The sequence below is a fragment of the Fistularia commersonii genome, chromosome 3 (assembly GCF_037954325.1).
Source record: "Fistularia commersonii isolate RoL2024-O1a breed Wild chromosome 3, RoL_Fcom_v1.0, whole genome shotgun sequence".
In the NCBI taxonomy this organism is placed as follows: Eukaryota; Metazoa; Chordata; class Actinopteri; order Syngnathiformes; family Fistulariidae; genus Fistularia; species Fistularia commersonii.
The window spans coordinates 10,982,232-11,005,851 of record NC_141286.1 but is presented as its reverse complement, the minus strand read 5'-3'; the positions used below and the strand labels follow the sequence as shown (position 1 = coordinate 11,005,851).

Sequence of the window (23,620 nt, the reverse complement as noted above, 5' to 3'; positions counted from 1 at the left end):
GGTATCGGTGGGTTACTGGATAATAATGGTGTGAAGAACGAAGAAAGTAAGACGGGAACGTTACCCGAGAGAAACAAGAGTCTCCACGTTTGTTATTTTGTAGTTGTACGCAGTACAGGCGACCTTCACAGTCCCTCGGTTTGTAGTAACTAAAACAATAACAATAATTTAATGACAATAAAGATGAACAACAAGTCATCTACAAACTAGCAGACGAGCCAAAACATACATTTTATATTGATGAATGATAATAAATAAAAATAAATAAATAAAAAGTTCACTCGATTTGAATTTAGGAATAATAACGTTGTCACACGATACCGATTACACACACATACACACACACACACACATTTATACCCTTTTGAAACTCTTTGTGTGTGTTATTGTAGTTACACTTGTACTTGTGTAATAGTCACTTAACGTTTATTTTGGTAGGCCCCCTTCCCCTCTGAGTCGGACCTTTATTTTGAAAGACCAGGGAATACGCAGTCCTACTGAAGTGCTCTAAGCCTCACCCGCGGATCACAACGGTCGTCCCGCAGCCCACGACCAGATTCGGAATGTCCGAACCCCCGTCGTGACCCCGCCGTGGAATCGCGTCTCGGGCCATGGAGCGGACCGGAACCACCGCGCAGGTCAAACGGTAGGACGACGTTTCTGGCGGTTCAAGTTCGGACCGAGATGTTGTTGTCGTCGTGACCCAACTTTATGCTTTGTGACCGGGGTCCCTCCGCGGTTCCGGGTGGGTTCCGGGGGGAAAGCGGAACCGGAGAACCGAACCCAAGCGCTCCCCGCGCATCGCCCCTTTGAGGGTCGCTTCGCCCGTCGATCGATCTTGATCGAGCCGGTCGTCGCTACACCCCAACCCCCACCCCCACGAGTGTTTTTGTCGCCGATCGGAAGTCGTGCTCGTCGGCGTTGCGTGTTCGGTTCGGTTAATCGAAGCTGCCTCATGCTAACGCTTGGGGTCCCGGTCCTGGGGGTGAGGGGTGGACCCCGTAGATAAAGGACGTGAAGGGATCAGGTCGCTGGCTACAGGATCTCGATGACTGATCGAGTGTTGTCATTTCTGATCGATCACCTTGAAGCCGATCGATGTTCGCCGTTCGGTCCGACCTCCGTCAATAACGTGGTGGGACAAACAAAAACAACCTTTTGTTTGCGCGTATGAGGTCTGAGAACGGGGCTCATGTGCACGAGCGCGGACCGGGAGCGGGACTGGGCGCGGACTGACGGCTGTCGGTGAAAACCTGCGAACAAACCGTTCCCGGTGATGGAAGGTAGCCGCGGGTGCACGCCCCCCCCACCCCCCACCCCACGCACGCACATTCCTCCGGTGTTTCCCTGAGAGCCCCCCCCCCCCCCTCCGGGATTTTGGTGCCAACGGGGTGGGGGGGTGGGGGGGGCGCAGCGTAAACAGGCGAAGTAAACAAGATTTTTTTTACAAATATAACAAATAAACAAATATATACACCAGTCGGTTTAGCTAAGGGTCGCACATAAACACATATAAAGAGTATAACTTAAGTACTCTCTATGTACGTATACACATACACACAAATATTAAACACATTGTTACAAAATTAAGTTATTTTTTTATTGCCTTCGGTCCATGTACAGTGGTGCTGTATTGATACATTTACTGTAGAGAAACTGTGAAGTTTGGTTTGCTGTTAGTCCATTCTTTTCTGAATGTGAAATTTTCCCAAAAGCAAGACAAGTTGTACAAAATAATGAAGTCCCTTTCTTTGATGCGGTCTTCATTGTAAAGAAGAATGTCCTTATCTTGTAGCTGTGGCGACATCTCTTGATCAAGGTTTGTACATGTAGCCAGATTATTTGTGAATACAATCGATAATAAAATAAATGTACAATAGAGTTGTCGTGTATTCCACAGAAATCACAAGGGTCATCAATATCAATTTTAAATCTTTCTGATGTTTTTTGCCGGGTATGTTTTCTCTGTGATGGAAGTAAACAAGATGTCACAGCGGAAGTGCGTGTGATCAGAAAGCAACGGAGCCCGCTGGCCAGGTCCAAACTTGGACCCGGATCCCGGGGCTGCGTTCAAGGACATCACGGGTGCTCAATCATTCATAGTTGTAGTTTCGCCCAGTTGTAGCTGTAGGCACTTTTAGCCGCTGTTAGTTCTAGTTAACTGTAGTTGCTTCAAGTTAGTTGTAATTGCAGGTAGCTGTAGTTCCTATTTGGTTGAAGCTAGTTGTCGTTTTGTTGTACCTGTAGTTCCTCGTAGTTTGTCATAGTTGTAATTATACAACTATGTAACTAGTCTTTGATTTATTGACTTTTAATCAGCAGGTAGTTATCTTTGCAGAACAAAGATGGTGCCTAATTCATACTTTTCTAACAGACAGGTATACACACCCACACACACACACACGCACAAACAAGCACAGTAGATGAGGTATAGGATCAGGTCGTGGCAGAGCTGTGACCTTTGACCTCTGACTCTGTTATTAAAGGAATTCAGTTCAAGGCAAATACTTCACCCCCCCCCAGAGGGAGCGGGCCCTTGTATTCACCCATGGGCAGAGGCTGCTATACGTGTGTGTTCTTAAATTATTGCTGCTGCCTGAGCCAGACCCTGCAGCTTATTGTCAACATGGGGGGGGGCAGCTATCAATCATCCAAACATTCACCCTGTCACTCACAGCTATAGACTATTTGGAGTCTGTGGTGGAGAACCTGGAGGGCGCAGATAGAACCCAGTTGGAAGAGCATAGATAGAACCTGTTCAGGAGGACATAACTAGAAAACGATCAGGAGAACGTAGCTAGAAATTTATGAATATATTTGTGCTGCCGTGAAACACATATTTTCCCTTTTGGGATCCTAAAGTATTATCATATTATAGAACCTTGCCACAGAAGAACATAGAACCCCGTCAGAAAAGGCAACCACAGTTACCCCCCCTTGCAGAAACAGTCAAACTGTTACTGAGTCTGTTTTGCTTTGCTTACTATTATTATTATTACTATTTTTGTCCCAGAAAGGCCATGAACGCATCACGCACGCGGCGTTGACGCGGCGTGGGCTTTCGTAGCGGCGTGCCGCCGGGGTCGTGCGCGTTGTTTGGTGAACAGCGTGTCCTCTCTCGTGCGCGCGCCCCCCCGCCCTTCCACCCGCTCCGTTAATGTGGAACAGATCGTATTTTGGGGCTGCGCGTGTGAGTGCGCGCGCCTTCTCGTGTCCCCGTTTAACATCTTGTGGCCACACCCCTGGGAGTCTTTAGCCCCGCCCCCTTCCCGGGAAGTTGTGGCCACGCCCCCCCTCGCCCAGCCTAAGTTCGTCTCCGCGCAAACGCTTGTAAACACAGCGTGCCTCAGTGCGCAGACTCAGAGCGCCGCAGCGTAAGGGGGGGATTCTGCGGGAGGAGTAAAGTCTGTCCCCAGGTAGGGGGTACTGTAGTAGTAGTACCGGGTAGCACCAGTTGTGGAGTAAAGTAGTAGTGAGTATTTGTGTCTTCCTCCTCCTGGGGGGCGTGTGGCACGAGGAGATGTGCACACGCTGAATCGCCACAGAGAATCGATCGATGATAATATGATAATTATGATGATACTTCATTAATAACAACAAATGAATCTTCACTTCCGGTAAATACTTGGATGTTTACCGCCAAACCCTTCCACGTCTGACCCCCCCCCCCCCCCCCCCCCCCCCGGTCTGATCCTCTGAGGTTAGAAAACGCAAAGCCGTGCTTTTGTCCTGTCAGCACATGTGTGTGTGGTAAGGGGGGGGTCGGGCTGCTCTTCCAGTCCCTCTACTTAAATAACATTCCTCCCTTCTCCTCCCCCTCTCCTCCCTCCGTCTGGGTGATGGGAGGAGGAATGTCGTTGGGGGTGCTGTTCCCCTAGTGTCCACCAGAGAGAGCCTGAGCCCGGGCAGGAACTACCCACCTGGCCGAGGCCTGCAGATGCAGATCTGCAGAAACAGGTCTTCAGAACCAGGCCTTTAGAACCAGAGCTTTAGAACCAGGCCTTTAGAGCCAGGTCTGCAGAGCCCAAACCCCCAGGGTCAAGAAGTAGCTGACCCCCTCCTCTGGCCGAAGGTTCCAGCAGGTTCTCTCCCTCTCACGTTCTCCTGCCTCTGTTTGTGGACACTGTGATTGACAGCTGACCTGTGCAGGTTAAGCCCCGCCCCTCAGCCCCCACCCCAAGTGCATTACCAGCTGTTTGACTGTTGAATGCATGAATGAATGATAAAATAAACTGTATTGATCCTCTAAAATAAACTTTATTGATCCTCACAGGGGAAATTCCTTTGTCACAGGAGTATAACATGTATAATGTCAAAAAAAGTAAAATAAATATGAATATAAAATTAAACAGAGACAGAAGGTAGCAAGACATCAATGAATAAATGGAATGGGAAGTTAACGTGCCCGTTTGCTTTGTTTAACCACCCAGGACCAGCTCGGACCAGAGGAAGCTGCGTTCTCGGGATGCGGCCCGTTGTAGACGGAGCCAGGAGACGGAGGTGTTTTATGAACTGGCCCGCACGCTGCCCCTCCCCCGACGCATCTCCACCCACCTGGACAAGGCTGCCATCATGAGGGTCACCCTCAGCTTCCTGCGCATGCACCATCTTCTCCACCCCGGTGAGACCCACTAGAAAAATCACTGATAAATAATCTGTAGATATCAGGAAATCCCCGGAGGTGATTGATTCTTCAGTTCAAACCTCTGACACTGACATGTCCTTCAGCAGGAGAGGAAAAGAAGAAGGAGGAGGAGAAGGAGGAGAAGGAGGAGGAGGAGGAGGGGGAGGAGGGGGAAGAGGAGGAGGGGGGAGATCCCATGGATACTTTCTACCCTCAGGTGCTGGCAGGTTTCATCATGGTGATGACAGAGGAGGGAGACATAATCTACCTGACAGAGAACATCAGCAGACACATCGGAATCACACAGGTCCTTAAACACACCACAAGCTCCTCAAACACACCACTGGGTCTTTAACACACTGCTATGTCCTTGCACGCACCACTGGGACCTCATACACACACTAAACTGCTAGTTCCTCAAACACAACTTTTGGAGCTTAAACACATCTTTACTTCTTTAAATGTGCCACTAGGTTGTTAAACACACCTATAGGACCTTCAACACACCTTTAGGTCGGTCCTTACACACACCACCAGGTCGTTCAGCCCACCTGTTGACTTGATTCCAGGCATCCAGAGGGCTATGTAGACAGGTGTGTGATGGGTAAGACATCTTCTCTGTTTCTCCTCAGTTGGAAATTCTGGGTCAGAGTGTCTATGACTTCGTCCACCCCTGTGACCAGGAGGAGCTCCGGGACCTGTTGACCTCCCGCCCAGGTCCGTTGCAGGCAATGCTCGGATGATCGACAGCCGACCCATCCAGTTTGACCATCTTGGTTACTGACGGCCCCCCTTGTCCCCAGGGTCCAGTAAGAAGTCTTCGTACCCCTACACCGACCAAAAGAGCTTCTTCATGCGCATGAAGAGCACGCTGACTAGCAGGGGGCGCACCGTCAACATCAAGTCTGCCACCTGGAAGGTTAGCAGGAAGCCTCAGACCCTGTGACAGAGCCTGACCCATCTGTCCAAATACAGGCGGCCTATGATCCCCTTTGCTAACTTACCCAATTAGTCCAATGAAAGTTCAGGAGCTCAATTAGGAACCAGGAAGTGAATGAATCAGGAAAGAGCAAAAAGATGAAGGTGTTGGATCTTAATGATGTCTGCCCCTCCCTCCAGGTCTTCCACTGCACGGGGCATATGCGTACCCACGGCAGCCCCACGGCGCCCCCTGCAGGCCGGGTGATGACCCTGTTGTGTGAACCCATCCCCCACCCGTCCAGCGTGGAGTTTCCCCTGGACACCTCCACCTTTCTAACCCGTCACAGCATGGACCTGCGCTTCACGCACTGCGAGGGCAGGTAGGGGCCATCCACAACCTCTGACCCCACGACCTCTGACCCCCCATGTCTGACCTCCATGACCCCAAACCCCCACACCCCGCCCTCAGCACACTCTCTGCAAGACAAAACTGTTTCATCCAGGAATAAAAAAAGATTCCCGTCTTGACTCCGCCCACCTCTTGCCGTCGCCAGGGTGATGGAGCTACTTGGCTACGAATCAGGCGACCTGATTGGCCGGTCAGTCTTTGAGTTCCACCACGCCCTGGATTCCAACCATGTCAACAAGAGCCTACACACATGTGAGTCCCGGCTCCAGCCATTATGAATTCCTATCAGCCCATTCTGTGACAAACATTCTGTGTTGAACACCTCGCGTCCTCACTCGATGCAGTGCTGTCCAAAGGCCAGGTGAGGACCGCCAACTACCGTTTCCTGGCCAACAATGGCGGCTTCGTGTGGGCAGAGACACAGGCCACTGTCCTGTACGGCAGCCGGACACTGCAGCCCGAGGCCATCGTCTGCCTCAACTTCGTCCTCAGGTGTTGTGACTGGATGATATGATGAATGCTAGATTTTTATAATGGTTAGTACTTTAGATCCTGAACAACAGTTCCCCTTCTGAACATGTGTAATTACATGTATTATAGCATTAAGCTTAGTAATGTCATAGTTATTAACCATCACAAACAGTGTGTCTGCACTCTTCAAATATTCACTTGTTCATTTTCATTCATTCAAATTTGCTAACACACTTTATATTGGAATAATGTCATCACAGTCTTATTACACAGGAACTATCAGTTATTCCACTTGTGTTGCCATAGTGTGTGTGTAACATTCTGTCGCAGTGCTGAGAGGCTGCTTACTACCTGTGTTTGAATTCCTGCCTGTAGTGCCGTTGAGCAGGCGGACGTGGTTTTCTCCATGGAGCAGACCAGTGGTAAATGCCAGTGTCCGGTGGACTCACGCGCCACCTCACCGGTGCTGGAGGACGGCAGGATTTCAGATGACTCCAGTGTGGCTGAGGATGCGGCAGTGTCCGAGGGAGATGGTGAGGACAAGCTCCTCACCCTGGCTCCAGATGCCAGAGACGCCATCGTCCCACTGACAGGAGGTACAGATCTTGAAGAAAATGGCGACAGTGGCAGTGGTGCCGTTGCAAGGGGCTAAGATGTAGTCTTCTCCCCGCCAGGCTTTGTGGATCTGTCCTTCTCCAGCTCAAGAAGTCTGGACGCCATCCCCGACAACCCTCGGGATCTCTGCACACCGCAGCTGCGCCAGCTCCTCTCACCCATCTTCAATCCCGAGGCTCCGCCACCTTCATCGCATCCCTCACCCCTGGAGGTAAGTTCTCTACAGGTGTAGGCATGTCTCCATGCGGGCGCAGCCGCTGATCTTGATGGTGACTCTGCCCCCCACGCAGGACTCCAGTGACCCCAAGGTGATGGACACCAGCAGTGTGGAGAAGTTCTTTAGCCTGCGGTCGGAGGACGGAGAGGCCAAACCATGTGGAACCCTCCAGGTAGAACCCGTAACCTGAAAGAGGACGATGAGTTCAAGGACAAAAAAAAAAAATGATTGAGTTTCTTTCATTCATTCTTTTTTCAATTTTCACAAACATACCATTGAGTTTGGAGTTTGACACTAAGGTTCTCCTCCTATCAGGAATCTGAGGAGATGGACCTGGACATGTTGGCTCCGTACATCTCCATGGATGATGACTTCCAGCTCAACTTCCTTGGCGGTCTCTCAGAGGAGGCCAGCCGGCCACCGCCCTCCTCGCCACCACCACCGAAGGACACCCTTGCCATCAACAGGAAGCGGTACAGTACACCTCAAACCTGATACTTTGTAATAAGCATTGTAATAAGCACCCCTTAATTAGCTAATAACCTCAAGTGATCAATAATTCTATTCTTAATTAAATATTTGTAAACAGCAATGAAACTTACTAGTTTTCTCAAGCACTAATTACAGAAAACACACTTGCTAACAAGGCTGTTATTAACGTGTATTAACAGATATTAGGTAATTAGCTCTGCTCTTTCCTTAATGAGCATCCCGTCTGCGTGCAGGACTCGTCACAGTGACAACAACGAGGCCCTCCAGCCAGTCCGGGATAAGAGGCTGAAACACCATCCCCCCTCTGTCAGGGAGCAGCTACTCCTTAGCCAAGGGCTGTTGGTGGGTGGAGCCACACCTACTAGAGGCGGGGCAAAGTGCAAAGGAGGGGCGGGGCTTCAATAAACCTGAGGACTGTTTTTGGACTCGGGGGAAGAGAGAACATGGAGGGAACCTCATGAAGCCCCCCGGGACTGGTTGCTACTGTGATTACTCTGAACCTTCTCGTTCTCCACCTGTCCCTCAGGAGTGTCTGGAGGACGGCATCCTAGACTCGGGTCCGAAGGGGAAGTCCCACCTGCTCACCGACAGAGACCCGGTGTTAGGAGGCATTCAGGGACTCTGTGACACTGCAGGTTGGGTGAACACACACACACACTCACACACACACACATACACACACACACACACACACACACACACACACACACAGACAAATGCACCCCACAGCATCCTCTGGTGGCAACAGATGGGAACTCCAGCTTCTTTAAGCAAAGTTAGCATTGTAAACAAACGTGTATCAGTGCAGTACTTTTGTGTACCTTTGTGCTCCCTCTACCCCCCCTCCCCCCAGCTCTGATGCAGGACATCTTTCTGTCGCAACCTCCCGGCCCCTCACTGCCGTTCTCCTTGATGACCTGACGTAGCCGCTGGACGCCCCGAGCTTAGCGCACAAATCGTCCTGCCCGGTGGTTGGGTGTGAGGACGGCACCCGCTCCTGGCCTTGGAGCTCCACCCTCACCGGCTTCTTCCCCTCTTTACAATAGCCCAGAACCTCCTCGTCCGAGTGTCAAGGACATTTTTAATGACAACCTGGAACCCCCCCCCGAAACTCCACACCAGGAGGTGGACAGAAACTCCTGACTTTCCAAATGGTGGAGGATCTAGCGCCAGCAAGAGGAACCAGAACCTGGTCCAGGAGAATCACTCCGGAGCCACACCAACACACCAACCCACCAAAGCTGGAGGGCACAAGGTCCGAAGGAGAACCCAAGAATTTAATCTTTCATCGTTCTCAACATTTAATCATTTTTAACTCTTTACAAGCTGCTTGTTTGTATCTCTGGTTGTTAGCATGACATATTAGCATTAGCTTTGTTGTTGTTTTCCTTCCAAGATTTTGATTTGGTTATGATGTGTGGAACCCAGCAGAAAGCAAATACTGATACAGAAGAAGAAGCAGTTGTAGTAGTAGTAGTAGTAGTAGTAGTAGTACTAGTACTCGTAGTAGTGTAAACTAGTGGTTCATTTCTGGCTATTCGGCAGATTTCCTGGAATCTTTTATTATACAGTAATAGCCCAGTTTAGTTGCTGTAAGTGCATTCAGTGCCTGGAGGTACTCGGCCCTTCTGAAGTCCTCAGACGAGAACGGAAGCCTCTTCCTTCTACTCTTCTTTGAATAAAGTATTTTGGAACAAAACAACACAGTTGTCTTCTGTTGTGTAGTTTAATAGTCTCTCTCTTTATGGGCCTGTGATTGACAGCTGACCTATCCAGGTTAAGCACCGCCTCTTCAATGAAGACCAAACTATCTGTAGTGTACAAGAGGGGCCAGTGCCTGATCACGGCGACATCAGTAGCCAATCAGCAGGTGGGAGAGAAGTACCGGGAATTGGATGTTGAGATAAGCACAGCGCCCAAGTAGATGACTATTGGCTTTACGGAGCTCTGATCTTTGATCGCCCCTAGTTTGATCGCAGAGATTATTGATCTTAATATTGATCCGATAATCAAAAGACTTGTGAGAAGCTGGAGTGTATGGGGCCAGGGGAGGAGCTTGAAGCCTGCCAGCTACAACTGGCTCCCTGGTTAACCCTTTCTTTCAGGCCGGCAGGGTGATGGACGAGTCGTGCCAGAGGGCAAACCCTGGGTGGAGCAGCTTGGAGAACTGGGCCTGGAAGGAGTGCAGGGGGACGGGCTCTCCAGAGGAGATGCCATAGAAGGAGAAGCTGCCATCAGGGATATCCACATACACCCCTTCTCTGTTGGAGGTCAGGTCGGCATAGGGGAGACAGGGGGAGCTATTAGCAGAACCTTTAGCAGTACCTAAAGGTACTGCTCTTAGCAGTACCTTTTGCTCGCTCTAAGCGATCTCAGGCAAAACTGTTTTCAGTTCTACTACCTCAGTGGTGGAACAAACTCCCAGAAACAACAAGACTAGCATCATCTCTCTCAACCTTCAAGAAACAGGTAAAAACGTTTCTCTTTCAGGACTTTTTACTGCGCTGATGCCCCAGATCAGGTTGGCAACAAGTTAGGCTATGCAGTGTGTGTGTGTGTGTGTGTGTGTGTGTGTACGTTTGTGTGTCTCTGTCAAAAAAAAAAAAACAAAAAAAAAACCCTCACTAACCCAAGCTTGCTGTTCTGTATATTTCCTGTGCATTGTGTATTTGCAAGTGTATTTGCAGTCCCTATGTCCTCTATTGTAAGTCGCTTTGGATAAAAGCGTTTGCCAAATGTAATGTAATGTAATGTAATGTAATGGAGCGACATCAACCTGTGGCGATGCACATCAGACCCCAGGACTGATCGTCCCAGAGCCCCCCCGCTGCGCTCCCTGTAGGTAACCAGGACCATGACATTCCCCGTGCACTCCACCTCCCAGTAGGACCGCCCACTCAGAGCACCCCTACACAGCAGGCGGGGCTGGATGGCACCCGGGCCCCCAGGGTCTCTTGGCGGTTAAACGCCACCCTGTGGTCCAGTGACAGGGTGAGGTTTTGATCAGCTGTGTCAGGGTCCAGCAGCGGGAGGCAGGAGTCTGGGGGGGAAACGAGGAGACACCACCGGCTACAGGTCATGGAAATGATTGAGGTGGGGTGGGGTGGGGGGTGGGGGGGTCATGTGACAGAGAGCGTCATCTCATTAACATTTGATATTATAGAAATGAAATAATCAAAATGATAATTCAGAAAAGAAATCCATTACCATATTTCTACCACACTTATGTGTGTTTGAGTGTGCTAGAGACTGCCGGGTGTTTACTTGTGTTAATAGTTTAGGGGTAAGTTAGGTTTACTAGTGTAACTAGTAACTTTACGACTAGTTTAGGAAACCTAGAGCTAATTTACCTCTAGTTTACTACATGCCCTCTATGCTCATATCCAGCAACACTGAAGCACATCCTAGTGGGATGCAAGACCAGCCTCACCCAAGGCCGTTATACTTGGCAGCACAACCAGGTACTAAAATGTCTTGCAGCGGTGCTGGAAACTCACCGGACGAGCATAAACGCCCTTCCTCCCCCATAATGCCGTTGGCACGCAACTCCATTCGTGCGGAAGGGGCAGCCAGCCTCGCCCCCATGAGAGCTGACCTTTGGCAACTGGGCAGTGCACGGGACTGGAAGCTGCTGGTGGACGTGGACAAGAAACTTTGCTTCCCAGCTGAGATCGCATCCGCCAACCTGCAACCAGAACTCGTTCTGTGGTCATCGTCACTCGGGCTCGTCTATATCATAGAGCTCATGGTGCTCTGGGAGGGTGCAGTAGAGGAGGCCTATGAACGGAAGAAGCTGAGATATGCTGAACTTGTTGTAGATGCTCAGCAACAAGGCTGGAAAGCGAAAGTTCGTCCAGTGGAAGTAGGCTTCAGAGGTTTCATAGCCACCCCAACATCTAGGCTACTCAAAAAGATGGGAGTACAAGGACACGCCCACAGACAGGCAGTCAAGGACTCTCTAGGGCTGCTGAGAACGGGAGACAGTGGCTATGATTGAAGAGAAAAGATCCAACTTGGGCCTTCAAGTGAGCTGATGGCATCTTGGGAGTGAATCTGGGACGCTGGGATTCACTGCTGAACCCTCTGGAGATGTGGTGGGCCAATCAGCAAAACATCCATGAAGGAGGGAGCTCACTTGACAACCCGAAGGAACCCATCGCTCACTTGAACCCCACAGAGTCTCATCGGTGCCTTAGGTATGCTTTTATCGAGGGATATCGACACCTAGTCCTACACAACAGATCTTCTTTACAACTAGTTCAACCACTTATGGCAAGTGTACAACTACTTTAAAACTTGTTTATGACTACTTTATAAATAGTTTACAAATATTTTACACCTCTTTACAACTAGTTTCGTATTCTACTTCACAACTAGTTTAATACCACATTTTAGCGAATTTACAACTACTTTACAAGTGGTAGATTCAGTCTGTATTTTACCTCTAATCTTCATACAAAATAATACCCACATTTAATAAATATAAAAAATACAAACACACTAACACTTCTGCAGCTTGGGGCTCAGCATCTGGGTTCCAGTGTAGTCCAAACTGGAAGGAGAAATATGTTTAGTGGCCTTGGAAAGGTCTCATCAGAATCTGTCAAAGGTCCAGCCCCACCCCTCGCAACTTAGCCTGCACTTGACATCAGAGAGCTTGAACAGGTGCGTAATGCCCGACTCTCCCAGGTAGTTGTAGCTCAGGTCCAGCTTCATCAGGTGGCAGGGGAGGACAACTCGGTCTAGGCCAGAGAAGCACAACCTTCTCTGGTGATCAGACAGCCGAACGGCCTGGAGCAGATTACTTGATTACTTTTCTAAAAAAGAATAAAGCAAGATTTTGGGATTAAGATACCAAAGGTTAGTTAGATAGCAGAGGTTAGTTACCGATCAATGAGCCTGATTGACCTGGTCTTCTCGGGAGAAACCTCAGGATGACCTGGTTATCTCAGGATAAAACCCTCAGTGAACCCTGACCTGAGAGTCTCCAGTCTGCATCCTGGGCTCTGCAGGCCAGCAGACAGCTGCTCCACCCCAGCATCCTGCAGGTTGTTGTTGCTACAGGACGGTGAGCTGAGGGCAGAGGCCAGGGCCAGGCAGCTCCTCTCTGACAGTCCACAGTAACTCACCCTGCAATAGAAACTTCAGTTACACATCAAGCGAGGTGACATGACATGGACTCTAGAATCCATTGAAGACCTAAATACATCACCTGAGAGTCTCCAGGGTGCAGCCTGGGCTGTTAAGTCCAGCTGACAGCCGCTCCATCCCTACGTCCTCCAGGTTGTCGTTACTGAGGTCCAGCTCCCTCAGGACCGAACACGGTGAGCCGAGGGCCAAGGTCAGGGTCAGGAGGCTCTTCTCCAAGAGGCTGCAGCCACTCAGCCTGAGGAGGAGCTTCAGTCAGAGAACTCACAGCTCATAGTTTGAAAGAAAAAATCTCCCATTGAACACAACTCATCCATCCCTCTGGCCATCTTCTGCCTCTTATCCAGGGTCGTGTCTAATGGGCAGCAGACTGAGCAGAGAAGCCCGGACATCCCTGTCCCCAGCCATCTGCTCCAGCTCTTGCTGAAGATCATGGTCTGATGAAGCCACCAGAGCCACATCAACTGCAAAAGGCAGGGAACCAATCCTGAGATCACCACACCTTATCCTTTCAACACCATGACTGGGAAGTTCTGTCCATAAAAATCCTGAACAGAATTGGTGAGAAAGGGAAACCCTGGAAGAATCCAAGCCTCATCGGAAACCCACCAGACTTACTGCTGCCAGTGCGGACTGGCCCGCATCATAGTCCACTACCCCATACTCCCGAGGCCCCCTTACAGTACAATACAGTCCAACGCTTTCTCCAAGTCCAGAAAACACATGTTGACTGGTTGGGCAAACTTTCATGTTGTGGAGTGTGATCACACACTCTGGTCCTCTTTCTGAAAGAAGGGGACCACCAGCACCACGGCCTGCTAGTCCAGAGGCACTGTCCCTGGCTTCCACACGATGTTGCAGATGCATGTCAACCGAGACAGCCCCACACCATCAGAGTGGATCTCACCCAGCCTCAGGACCCTGACATCCAGAAGTAATGAAACCATTTTAATGTGTACAAAAGTTTAATTCGATGAAAGGACTTCAGGCTTCTCGAGGCAGAGGATAGCAGCAGAAGGTTCGGAGGGGGGCTCTGGATGGGATCTGGTCTTGGAACGAGTGAATCCTCACCTTATCCAGTTTGTATCCTGGGCTCTGCGGTCCAGCAGAAAGCTGCTCCATCCCAATGTGCTGCAGGTAGTTGTCACTCAGGTCCAGCTCTCTGAGGACAGAGGACGGCGAGCTGATGGCTGCGGAAAGCTCTAGGCAGCTCCTCTCCAACAGGCCACAGTCTCTGAGCCTGGGGACATTTTTAAAAATGATGGAGGAAATATCGAAAGGATGAAAAAGTACATAAAGGTAATAAAATCCTGTGTCTGACCAGAGGGACTCCAGGGGGCAGTGGGGGGGCTGCAGGGCACTAAACAGCATTACCGCCCCTCGATCCTATAGGTTGTTATCGCTCAGGTCCAGTGACTTCAGGCTAGAAAACAGCGAGCTGAGGACCGAGGACAGGGACTTGCAGCTTTTCTCCGACAGACTGCAGCCGCTCAGCCTGTGAAGGAAACAGTGTGACAGGAGGAGTTGGTCCGTAGCACGGAACACGTGGTGCCTTCTAGACCAGCAGGGTGGCCACCTGAGGCAAACAAAATGTGAGTCAAACTGTATTGCTGTAAGTTTCCCAAATCTGAGAAATCTTGATCCATGTTATTTTTGGACCCTCTGGACCAGCTGGTGAAGCTTTATGGAGGTTCCTCCAGTCATTTGGACATCCAAGAATTTTGGACTGACAGGATGAATCAATCATTCTGACTGAGTGAATGGAGGCAAATTTGCCAACCTCCGGGCGAAAGAGGGTGAGTCATTCCCACCTACAGGTTTTTATTTTGGACCAATCCTGCTAAAGCCCACATTGACAGATGGACAGCAGCATCCTAACCAAAGGACCTCCAGCCCACACTGTGGTTTCTCCAGCCCGGCAGACAGCAGTATCATTCCTGAGTTCTCCAGGTCGTTGACACTGAGGTTCAACTCTTTGAGGCGCGAGGATGGTGAGATGATGACGGACCACAGAGACATGCAGCTCCTCTGGGTCAGGTTACAGCCACTCAACCTGGAAAAATCCAGATAGACATCATCCATACATTCTCGAATTAACAAGAAAATAAACTTTTAAGATCCTTCCTGCAGTAAGCTTGTCACGATTCCACGGATCCCTGGACCAGCGGCGCAGTGATCACTGCGGTGATCCTCCGCACCTGGAGGCCACGCCACACCTGAGGGGAATTAGCTTATCAGTCTGAGAGTATTTAAGGCCGACCCATGGTTTCAGTCGGGGTCCGGTCTTGTTTTGAATGCTTGAATAAACAAACCTGCAAGTCAGCATACCTGTGTCAGTCCTCCTGGGAGCCAAGCGTTACAAAGCTGCAGCATCTGGTTTCACACACAGGCCTTTTGTGGAGTTGCTGACCAATGGCAGCAAGATCTGAAGAGCTGCATCTGATGGGTAGTAGTCCTTCAGGCGAAATTCCTCCAGATCTCCTGAGGACGTCAAGCTAGAGACCAAGGCAGACCACTGAGCCAGGGACAGCCTTTTTTGGGGAAAGTGCTATGACCCCAGCTGCTGCCGGGCCTCCTCTAGTGGGGAACCATTGTTCCGCTCGCTCAGACAGGGGAACAGATTGCAGATTCTCTCTTGGGACTGACTGTCTGATCTTCTTAGACCATGGTCTGCAACTGGTTGCCCTTGGCAGGTCCCACCAGGAGCATCGATCTGGTCTGCAGGGCCAGACCCAGGAGGAAGGGGTCCAGGTGTCCATTGGGACTCTGCAGGGCCTCCTCCACAGCTCTCTGGGAGAGGTGAATGAGTTCAGACTTTTTCCTGGCAAAACTCAAGAATGTGTCCTCCCTGGGCTCCAATAAATCAACTTCAGTGTTGGTGAAGATCAGATAGACATGAAGGGCAGCTTGAAACTCCTGAGAGCTCTGATGGATGAAGCAGAACACCTTGTCCGAGTAGAGTCCCCTCTCCTCCAATATCTGTGAGAAGATTCCTGAGTGGATGGAAGCATCTGCAATGTTGATACAACACTCGGTCAGATTGGACTCGTAGAAGTCACTTTCCCGAGAGACAAGATATCCCGTATCTTTGTGGACACCACTGTGGAGCTGGGTCGGTATTCCCAAGGTACTTGGAGTCTCGCCTTTTGGTCTGAACCAGCAGGAAGTGAACATACATCTCAGTTAGATTCCTGGGAAGCTCTCCGCCCTTCCTGGCCCTCAGGACCTCTTCCAGCTCTTTGGCGGCAACCCAGGAGAAGACTGGGATTTGACACATGACGTTGTTGCTTCGCAACACATTTAGATGGAAGATTACTTTTCTGGCCCGAACCTTGTTCTTGAATCTTCTCTTGAAGTACTCAGTTTATTGTAAGTCGATGAAACCTCTGTTACGATACCGACACAGTCTGGAGGGATACGATTGGCAGCCATGGGTCAAGTGGTGATCTAGATGCGAGCGGAACTAAACAGTGTCCCCTGAATGAGGTTTGTCAGCAACACATCGATGGGAGCAGACTCCGTGATGTCGGCAAAAACAACATTCTTTTGTAAGCCCAGAGGAAGTCGGCATTCATTCAGTCCATCAAGGATGAAGACAATATTGAAGTTCTTAAACATCCTGATGCCCTTAGTTTCGGAGAAGCGATCAATGAGCTCAACCAAACTATAGTTTCTTTCCTTCTCCAGGTTCATCTCCCTGAAGAAGAAGGGAAACAGGAACTGAATGTCCTGGTGGTCTTTGTCTTCAGCCCAATCCAGAGTAAACGTCTGGATCGGGAGTGTCTTCCCAATCCCCCCCCCCCTTTAATCAGTATCTTCCTGACCGGCTCGCCTCCCCTTCCAGGTGGGGGTCACAGGATGTCTCCTCTTCTGATGGTTGTCTCCAGTCTGGCTGGTGTTCCTGTCACTTCCTCTGAACATTTGACCTCAAGCTGGTGGTTGACTTGACCCAGGTGCTCCTCTCCTCCATGATGGAGAGCTCATGGTAGATCTGATTCAGTGATGCCGGGCAACCAGGCGTTGCAACCGCCTGGAACACAGATCCAAACTTCCTTCGCAGGCTACACTTCAGTTCATAACGGCACGACACCGCACGAGTTGCTGAAAACAAAACAAAGGATGTGAATCAGACAACTCAACATCAAGATCAGAACCAGGAAGTTCTAAGTCTGATTCTCCAGGTGCCATGATAGATTAAATATTCATACTGTTCTACAGATGGTTGGCCAGCTGGTCCTTTCCCAATCCCTAAAACAGGTCCTTGACGATCCTCTGGAATGCCTCCCTGCTGCTCCTACCCAGCTCCACCTCTGAAGCCTGGTTGTCCATGCTCTCGGCGCTCTCTGCACCTATGAGCCTCCTCAGATCCTTTTTCATGAACATCTGAGGCTCTGCCTCCAGCTGCTGCAAGACGAAAACAAACCCACTTGAAATGGTGAAGAACATCGTGTGACTCATACAGAGTGGTTTCATCTGCCGTAGATGTTTCAGTGAGCTAGGACAAACCATGAGTATGGTCTCTGGAACAATGTGGTGAAGAACGTTCAGGTTCTGCTTCTGAACTCTGGAGAAAAACATCATGGTTGATTAACCTGAACAGAGAGCAATTTCTGCTGCCAGAGCCACTGAAGGTCCAGATGGATTGGATCATCTTCCAACCACATCTGCTCCAGAACTAGATTCTTACCCTCTGCAAGCGGTTTGTCCGTTTTTAAAGTCAACCAGTCCAATCAGGGACGCTTTGCTCTTCAGGGACATTGAGTCGAGCTGTGGAGAGTCAGATCTGTGCCTCAGCTTTCTGTTAGAACCAACATGTGACCAGTTCACGTTAAACTTACAATTGTCTTCACAATAATTCATTTGTTCATTGATTCATTCATTATCCTGTTCATAGGTAAGGTTCAAGAGCCAATCCAAGCTGGATTGAATCCAGAATAAAGGAAAGATGAGTCTGGGACTCTGAGAAGGGACACTGAATATTGGGATGGTGACAGGAAAAGCTAGAGTTGTTTGACATGATGCAGAGAAGGAAGGTAGATAGACTGTGTGTTTAGGAGACCAGGAGGAAACCTAGCAGAGCTAGAAGCTCAGGAGCAGGTTTCAGGTTGTACCATCATGGTATTGAAAGGAAGTAATCAACAGGTAGTCAACTGAGTGTGAGGAGAGGAGGTGAAGAAGCGGATTCAAGCAGGTTGGAACAGGTGGAGAAAAGTGTCAGGGGTGATAAAGGAACCAGAAAGAAAGGGAAGGTGGAGAAGACAGTGGTGAGACCAGCGATGCTGTATGGTTTGGAGACAACAGCATTGAAGAAAGGGCAGGAAGCAGAGCTGGAGGTTGCAGAGAGGAGGATGTTGAGGGTCTCTTTTGGAGTGATGAGGATGGAGAGGATCAGGAGTCAGTCCATCAAAGGGAGAGACATGTTGGATGTTCTGGAGATAAAGTCACACAGAGATGGTTTTGACATGGACAGAGGTGGGATGGTGAGTATATTGTTAGGAGGATACTGGGGTTAGAACTGGCAGGCAGGAGGTCTAGAGGAAGACCAAAGAGAAGATTTATGGATGGAGTGAGAGAGGACATGAAGTTAGTTGGTGTGCGTGAAGAGGATAGAGAGAATAGGGTTAGATGGAGGAGGTTGATTCACTGTGGAGACCCCTGGAGGGAAAATCCTAAAGAAGAAGAAGAACAACAACGCTGTCTGTTTTTGGACGGTGGGAGGAAGACAGAGAGCATGCAGAGAACCCACAACCACGACAAGATTGACATCAGCTAGGTTTGACAAGAGTCAATGATCATGACGACCGCCATTGGGGCTGATAACCAGGCAAGAGTAAAGAAAAGGTGAGAGTCTGAGACTGAGAGGAGGGACACTGAATATTGGGATGGTGACAGGAAAAGCTAGAGTTGTTTGATATGATGCAGAGAAGGAAGGTAAATATGCTGTGTGTCCAGGAGACCAGGCAGAAACCTCGCAGAGCCAGTAGCTCAGGGGCAGGAGCTGCAGCTTCCTGTTAGAACCAACATGTGAGCTGTTCACATTAAACTCACATCTGGTTTTCCATTCATTCTTCCAATCCTTATCCTGCTCTGAGTGTGGAGGCGGGAGGTGACATTGTTGTGAGGGTTGGGTTTGACCTTAATGGATCAATTGTAAATCACAGAGCTACACAAAGAGACTCCAGAATATTCTCCCTCTCACTCACACCAACAGACACTTCACACAATCCAGAATTCATTCAGTGTGATTACTTCTCTTTGATTCCCATCAATGACCTGATTATCAATCTGCAATCAATGTCAGATAATTGGTTTCTAATCCTTTCAGCATTTATCTCTTCATATTTGTTTAGAGCAGTGTGTTGTATCTTTATCAGCCAATCAGAAGCTGAGAAGGTATCGTCAGGTGAAGCTGTGCGCAGGTGACATGGGGAAGGAATCAGTTGTTCACCTCTCACTGTTGTGATTGACATCTGCTGATGACATGTGACGCCCAAAAAGCTGGGCCTGTTGGAGCTCTCTGCCAATCATAGCGCAGAAATTGGTGCCACCATTGACGAACGCGGTATGTTTATTCATCATTCATTCATTACCTGCAATATTTATCCCGCCCGCAGGGTTCAGGGTAGAGCTGGAGCCATTCACAGCCACTACTGGAGCAAGAGGTGGATTTTAACCCTGGGAGGGTCACCTGTCAATCATAAAGAGACATCAAATCTCTCATTCTCATTTACATCTCAGGCTTCACCTTCAATGAACCTCTCAATGAACATGGAGATCCGGCATGTACAGTCGTCCACCAGATCTGAACCCAGAACCTTCTTGCTGTATGACCTCTGACCTTCATGATGCCCCACCACACAGGAAGCTGTCAAGTCTGAATCACAAAGAACGTAGGAATGCTTATCGATCAGTGCGTCGTTTGAACATGAGGTTTTCCTGATGCTTGGGAAGACAACAGGAATTTCCTGCCTGAAGGGACAGAGGAGCTCCATCAGACATACAAGTAGGAACCATTGTTGTTCAGCTAACTGGAAGGCAGTGTGGTCTGATACCAACCAGGAAATAAAAGAACAAGAACCTGTTTTGTCACATTTCGATGATGAGTAATACTCCAAGAACCAGTCATAGTATCGTTCCACTGGTTCCCTGCTCAAGAAAATATGGATGGCAGAGATTTACACAAAGAAAGATCAAGTTGGTGTTTGTTATGAAGCACTGAAGGGTTCACTGGGTTTCAGGGGGTCAAAGGTCAGATGTGTTTCTTCAGCAGGTTCAAATCCTTCATAACACTTGACCAACCAGACCTGTAAATTTTGAAACTACATTTTCACTTTCTTTTTACGCAGACCTGCAGTAGAACCACAACTTCAGGAGAACATTTTATTCATATTTGAGTTTTCAAGTGCTCGAGAAAAGTACTGAAATGCCAGTCGAGTGCACCGCCAAATATCCTGCAGGTGAATATTCACACAGTACATCCTTCAGGGGCGGAGGTAGTAAACTGAATACAACTCGATAAAAACCATGATCCTGGTCTCCATTCAGGAGCTGTACTTTCCTACTGCACCCTCAGGGTGTTCTCACACCTGGAAGTTCACCTCATTGGAATTTGTGAACAGTCCCAACCAAATTTTTGAGTATTACATTGATCCCTGCGTATGACTGACTATGAAGAAATCCCTCTGGCACAGAAGGCCCCACGGTTCCACCAGTTCTTAAGAATGAAGAACCTGTTTTCTGAACATTGAACAGATAAAGAAACGTTGCAGAAGATGTCAGATAAAGATCCAACCTGTTCAGGTTGGTCCCCTGGGAGCTGAGTTCTCCTCCGACTGGGTCTGGAGCTGTTGCCTGATTACCGAGAAGAAGGAAGAAAAAATGTAAATAAAACCAGTTGAAACAGGAGGACCAGTCTGACCTGCAGACATGCAGTATCTGAGGATGACCAACAGAGGGGGCCAGGTAGCTGCGGCGCAGGCTGTGAGGACACTTCCTCAGGATATACAGCATCACATTAGTTGAAAAATAATTCTGTCGATTAATCGATGACCTGGATGACTCCTGAGTCTTGTGACCTGCAGTGGCAGGAAACGTGTCACTTCCTCCCGCTGGAGGGTTTCCTCGGTCACGCAGGTGAGACGATGAAGACGTGGATGCAGAGGAGGTTCATCTGGGGCAAGGGTGAAGGTCTCTGTATGTATACTGATGTTGCTCCTCGAACCCAAGCCTCAGACACATGGGGGTCCCTGTATGGGGGGGGAGCCTCAGTCGCCTTCAAGGTCCTCCTGGCCTCAGATCACCAGCTTCTCAGACTGCTGAACTGCGCAATGGTTGGCGCTTTAGCTTAACAGTAAGAAGGACCCTGGACTCCACACAGACTTTTCTGTGTGGAGTTTGCATGTTCTCCTCGTGTCTGCATGGGTTTCCTCCAGGTTCTCTGGGTTCCTCTCATAGTCCAAAAACATGCAGGTTAATTGGAAAAAAATTGGCCTGAATGAATGAGAGTGAGTGAATGGTTGTTTGGCTATATATGTGGCCCTGCGATTGACTGGTGACAAGTCCAGGGTGTACCCTGCCTCTCGCTCAATGACAGCTGGTATAGACTCCAGCATTCCCCACGACCCTGAGAGCAGGAAAAGCAGATGATGGATGGATGGTTGTTCATAAATTATCAATAAATGTAAAATTTGATTCCTCTCCTTTTGGAAAGATTGCCTTTTCCTCTGTTTGAAACCAAAATGTGCTGGTGCTGCAGTCTGAGTGGGGGACTGACCCTCATGACCCCACAACCCCCTGACCCCCTGCCTTATGTGAGGTTCACATGCTGATTTTAGTTTTAAAAAAATATCTGATGTTGGATTTTTCGTTAGATTCACTGTTCACTGATCACTCAGACTGCAGAGCCCCAGATGTTCACTGCAGACTGCAGATATTGGGATCTCAGGTTGGCTGCCCCCTACCACTTAGTCTCACTAAAGTGGTGTGCAGTGCCCTAGCCAGCCAGCAAGGGGTGCTCAGCTTGCTGGTGAGGTACAGGCGGTGCAGGGTTCAGAACCAACTGGGCTGCAGTGGCCAGTGGGCCTGCCTTGGCCCATCAGGTGTTCTTTGGGTGGGTGGGACACTGTGGCTCCTAACCGTGGCTCCTCCTGTCGGGGGGGCCTGGTGGCCCCTCCTCATAGGGGGCGGGGCAGGGGGGGTCTGGGGCTGGCTGTCAGGTGGGCTCCCGGGCCAGCAGCAGTCATGTGGGGCCGTGTGGGGCCGCGGGTGGGCACGGTGGTGACGAGCTGGTGCCCCCAACTGCTGGACGTATGACAGCAGGGCAACAGGAAGCCCCACCCTCAGGAGGTCCAACAGCTCCACAGAACCACACCTGAGGGACAACCACCACAGGTTCTACTCCTTCAGTCTTCTCTTCCTTCTTCCTTTATCTTATGTTCTTAACATATTTCTCTCTGGACCCCGCAGACCCTCAGACACCTGACCCAGTAGATCCTGACCCTCTGGACCTTATGGACCCCTTAGACCCTTAAATACATAATCTTTATCATATAAAAAATTATATATTATTGCATATTTTTCTTATTTGTATACTGATTGTCTTTTTGTTTTTTAAAACTTTTCTAATCTAATCTGCTGAAATTCAATTAAATCTACTGAATTCTAATGTGAGTTCAATAGATTGAACACTATTGCAACATGCTCTTTACAACAATTTCCCTTTATAACAATATGGTACAAAATAAAAATGTCTCTAGGAAAAAGATGAGTTGATGAGTCTTCTCCTTGAGGACGAGACTGAACTTGGATCTGCAGGAGGGGGGCCTTTACCCTGGGTTTGGGTGATGTCAAGATGTTTGGGGTGAAGGCCAGAGCTCCCCCCCTTCTGGAAATGAGTCGCTTTGAAGCAATTGTGGTGGAAGGAGGAGTAGCTGCAGGTCCAATGCACTTTGGCCAACACTTGTGACAAACAGGCTGTCAAACATTCATTGAGGGATGGGAGGCACGGAGGCTCCAGACAGAGAACCCAGGAGGACCCGGTCCAGCCCTAGACCAGAATCAACCATTTCGCTACAGCTTCTCTATTTCGCCTCCTCTGATCGGACCGGAGGTTAGGTTCACGTTTCCTGGGGAACGGAGGGTTCCACATATCCACATACAGGCGAAAGGCTGAAATAGATGGATTGCAATCATCGATCCATCAAGGCGGAGCCTGCAAACACATGGCTCTGCGGGTGAGCGTCACTCGGAGGTAGTGGGGGCGGCATCGGAGCCTGATCTGGTTCCAACGGGTCCCGCTGCGTTGGCGGCAGTGGCACGAAGGGCTGTCCCGGCGTGGGGGCAGTCGATCTGCTCGACGTGACCGCTCAGCAACAAGTGTCTGCCGCCTCTTCGCCACCACCACCCCACCACTCCGCTGTCTGGGAACTCCGGAGCCACAGAGGCCCGTATCCCTTGAGAAACGCTGCTGGTTTCAACGAAACGCTGCCAAGGCAACGAGTCTCTCACCTATTAGTTACATCATGTTTCCTAACAATAGCTACTTCCTGTTTTGGGACCCACACTTCTGGATTCTCTTTACGGAGATTCTTTCACAGGAGGGACTTGTTCGCATTTAATTGCTGATCCAGTCATGTACTCTGATTTTATTGGCAGTTTTGGGACCTCTGTAGGAGAAGCTGCTCAAAGATCATCAGATTTGCACCCGCTGGATGGTGGGAGAGAT

General features: G+C 49.5%; 1 protein-coding gene across 2 annotated transcripts; it reads left to right on the top strand.

Moving 5' to 3' along the window:
- Positions 1–463: 463 nt before the first annotated feature.
- On the top strand, positions 464–9,448 carry hif1al (hypoxia inducible factor 1 subunit alpha, like). 2 transcript variants are annotated; one of them, XM_086177396.1, is made up of 15 exons: positions 464–646; positions 4,431–4,621; positions 4,732–4,931; positions 5,257–5,341; positions 5,428–5,543; positions 5,744–5,925; positions 6,100–6,206; positions 6,299–6,446; positions 6,801–7,021; positions 7,100–7,251; positions 7,331–7,429; positions 7,573–7,730; positions 7,983–8,091; positions 8,276–8,384; positions 8,603–9,448. In XM_086177396.1, the coding sequence occupies exons 1-15, from the start codon at positions 612–614 to the stop codon at positions 8,668–8,670; spliced, it is 1,980 nt and encodes a 659-aa protein (XP_086033522.1). In that variant the 5' UTR covers positions 464–611; the 3' UTR covers positions 8,671–9,448. The 2 variants fall into 2 exon arrangements, with proteins under 2 accessions (XP_086033522.1, XP_086033512.1); XM_086177386.1 differs by having other exon boundaries at positions 488–646; positions 4,729–4,931.
- Positions 9,449–23,620: the final 14,172 nt, after the last annotated feature.

Excerpts from the sequence above, each read along its gene's own strand:
- hif1al (XM_086177386.1), top strand. The coding sequence starts at position 612 with ATGGAGCGGACCGGAACCACCGCGCAGGTCAAACG. Across the intron at positions 5,926-6,099 it reads TTCACGCACTGCGAGGGCAG|GGTGATGGAGCTACTTGGCT; the intron begins GTAGGGGCCATC and ends TGCCGTCGCCAG. Across the intron at positions 8,092-8,275 it reads TCCTTAGCCAAGGGCTGTTG|GAGTGTCTGGAGGACGGCAT; the intron begins GTGGGTGGAGCC and ends CCTGTCCCTCAG.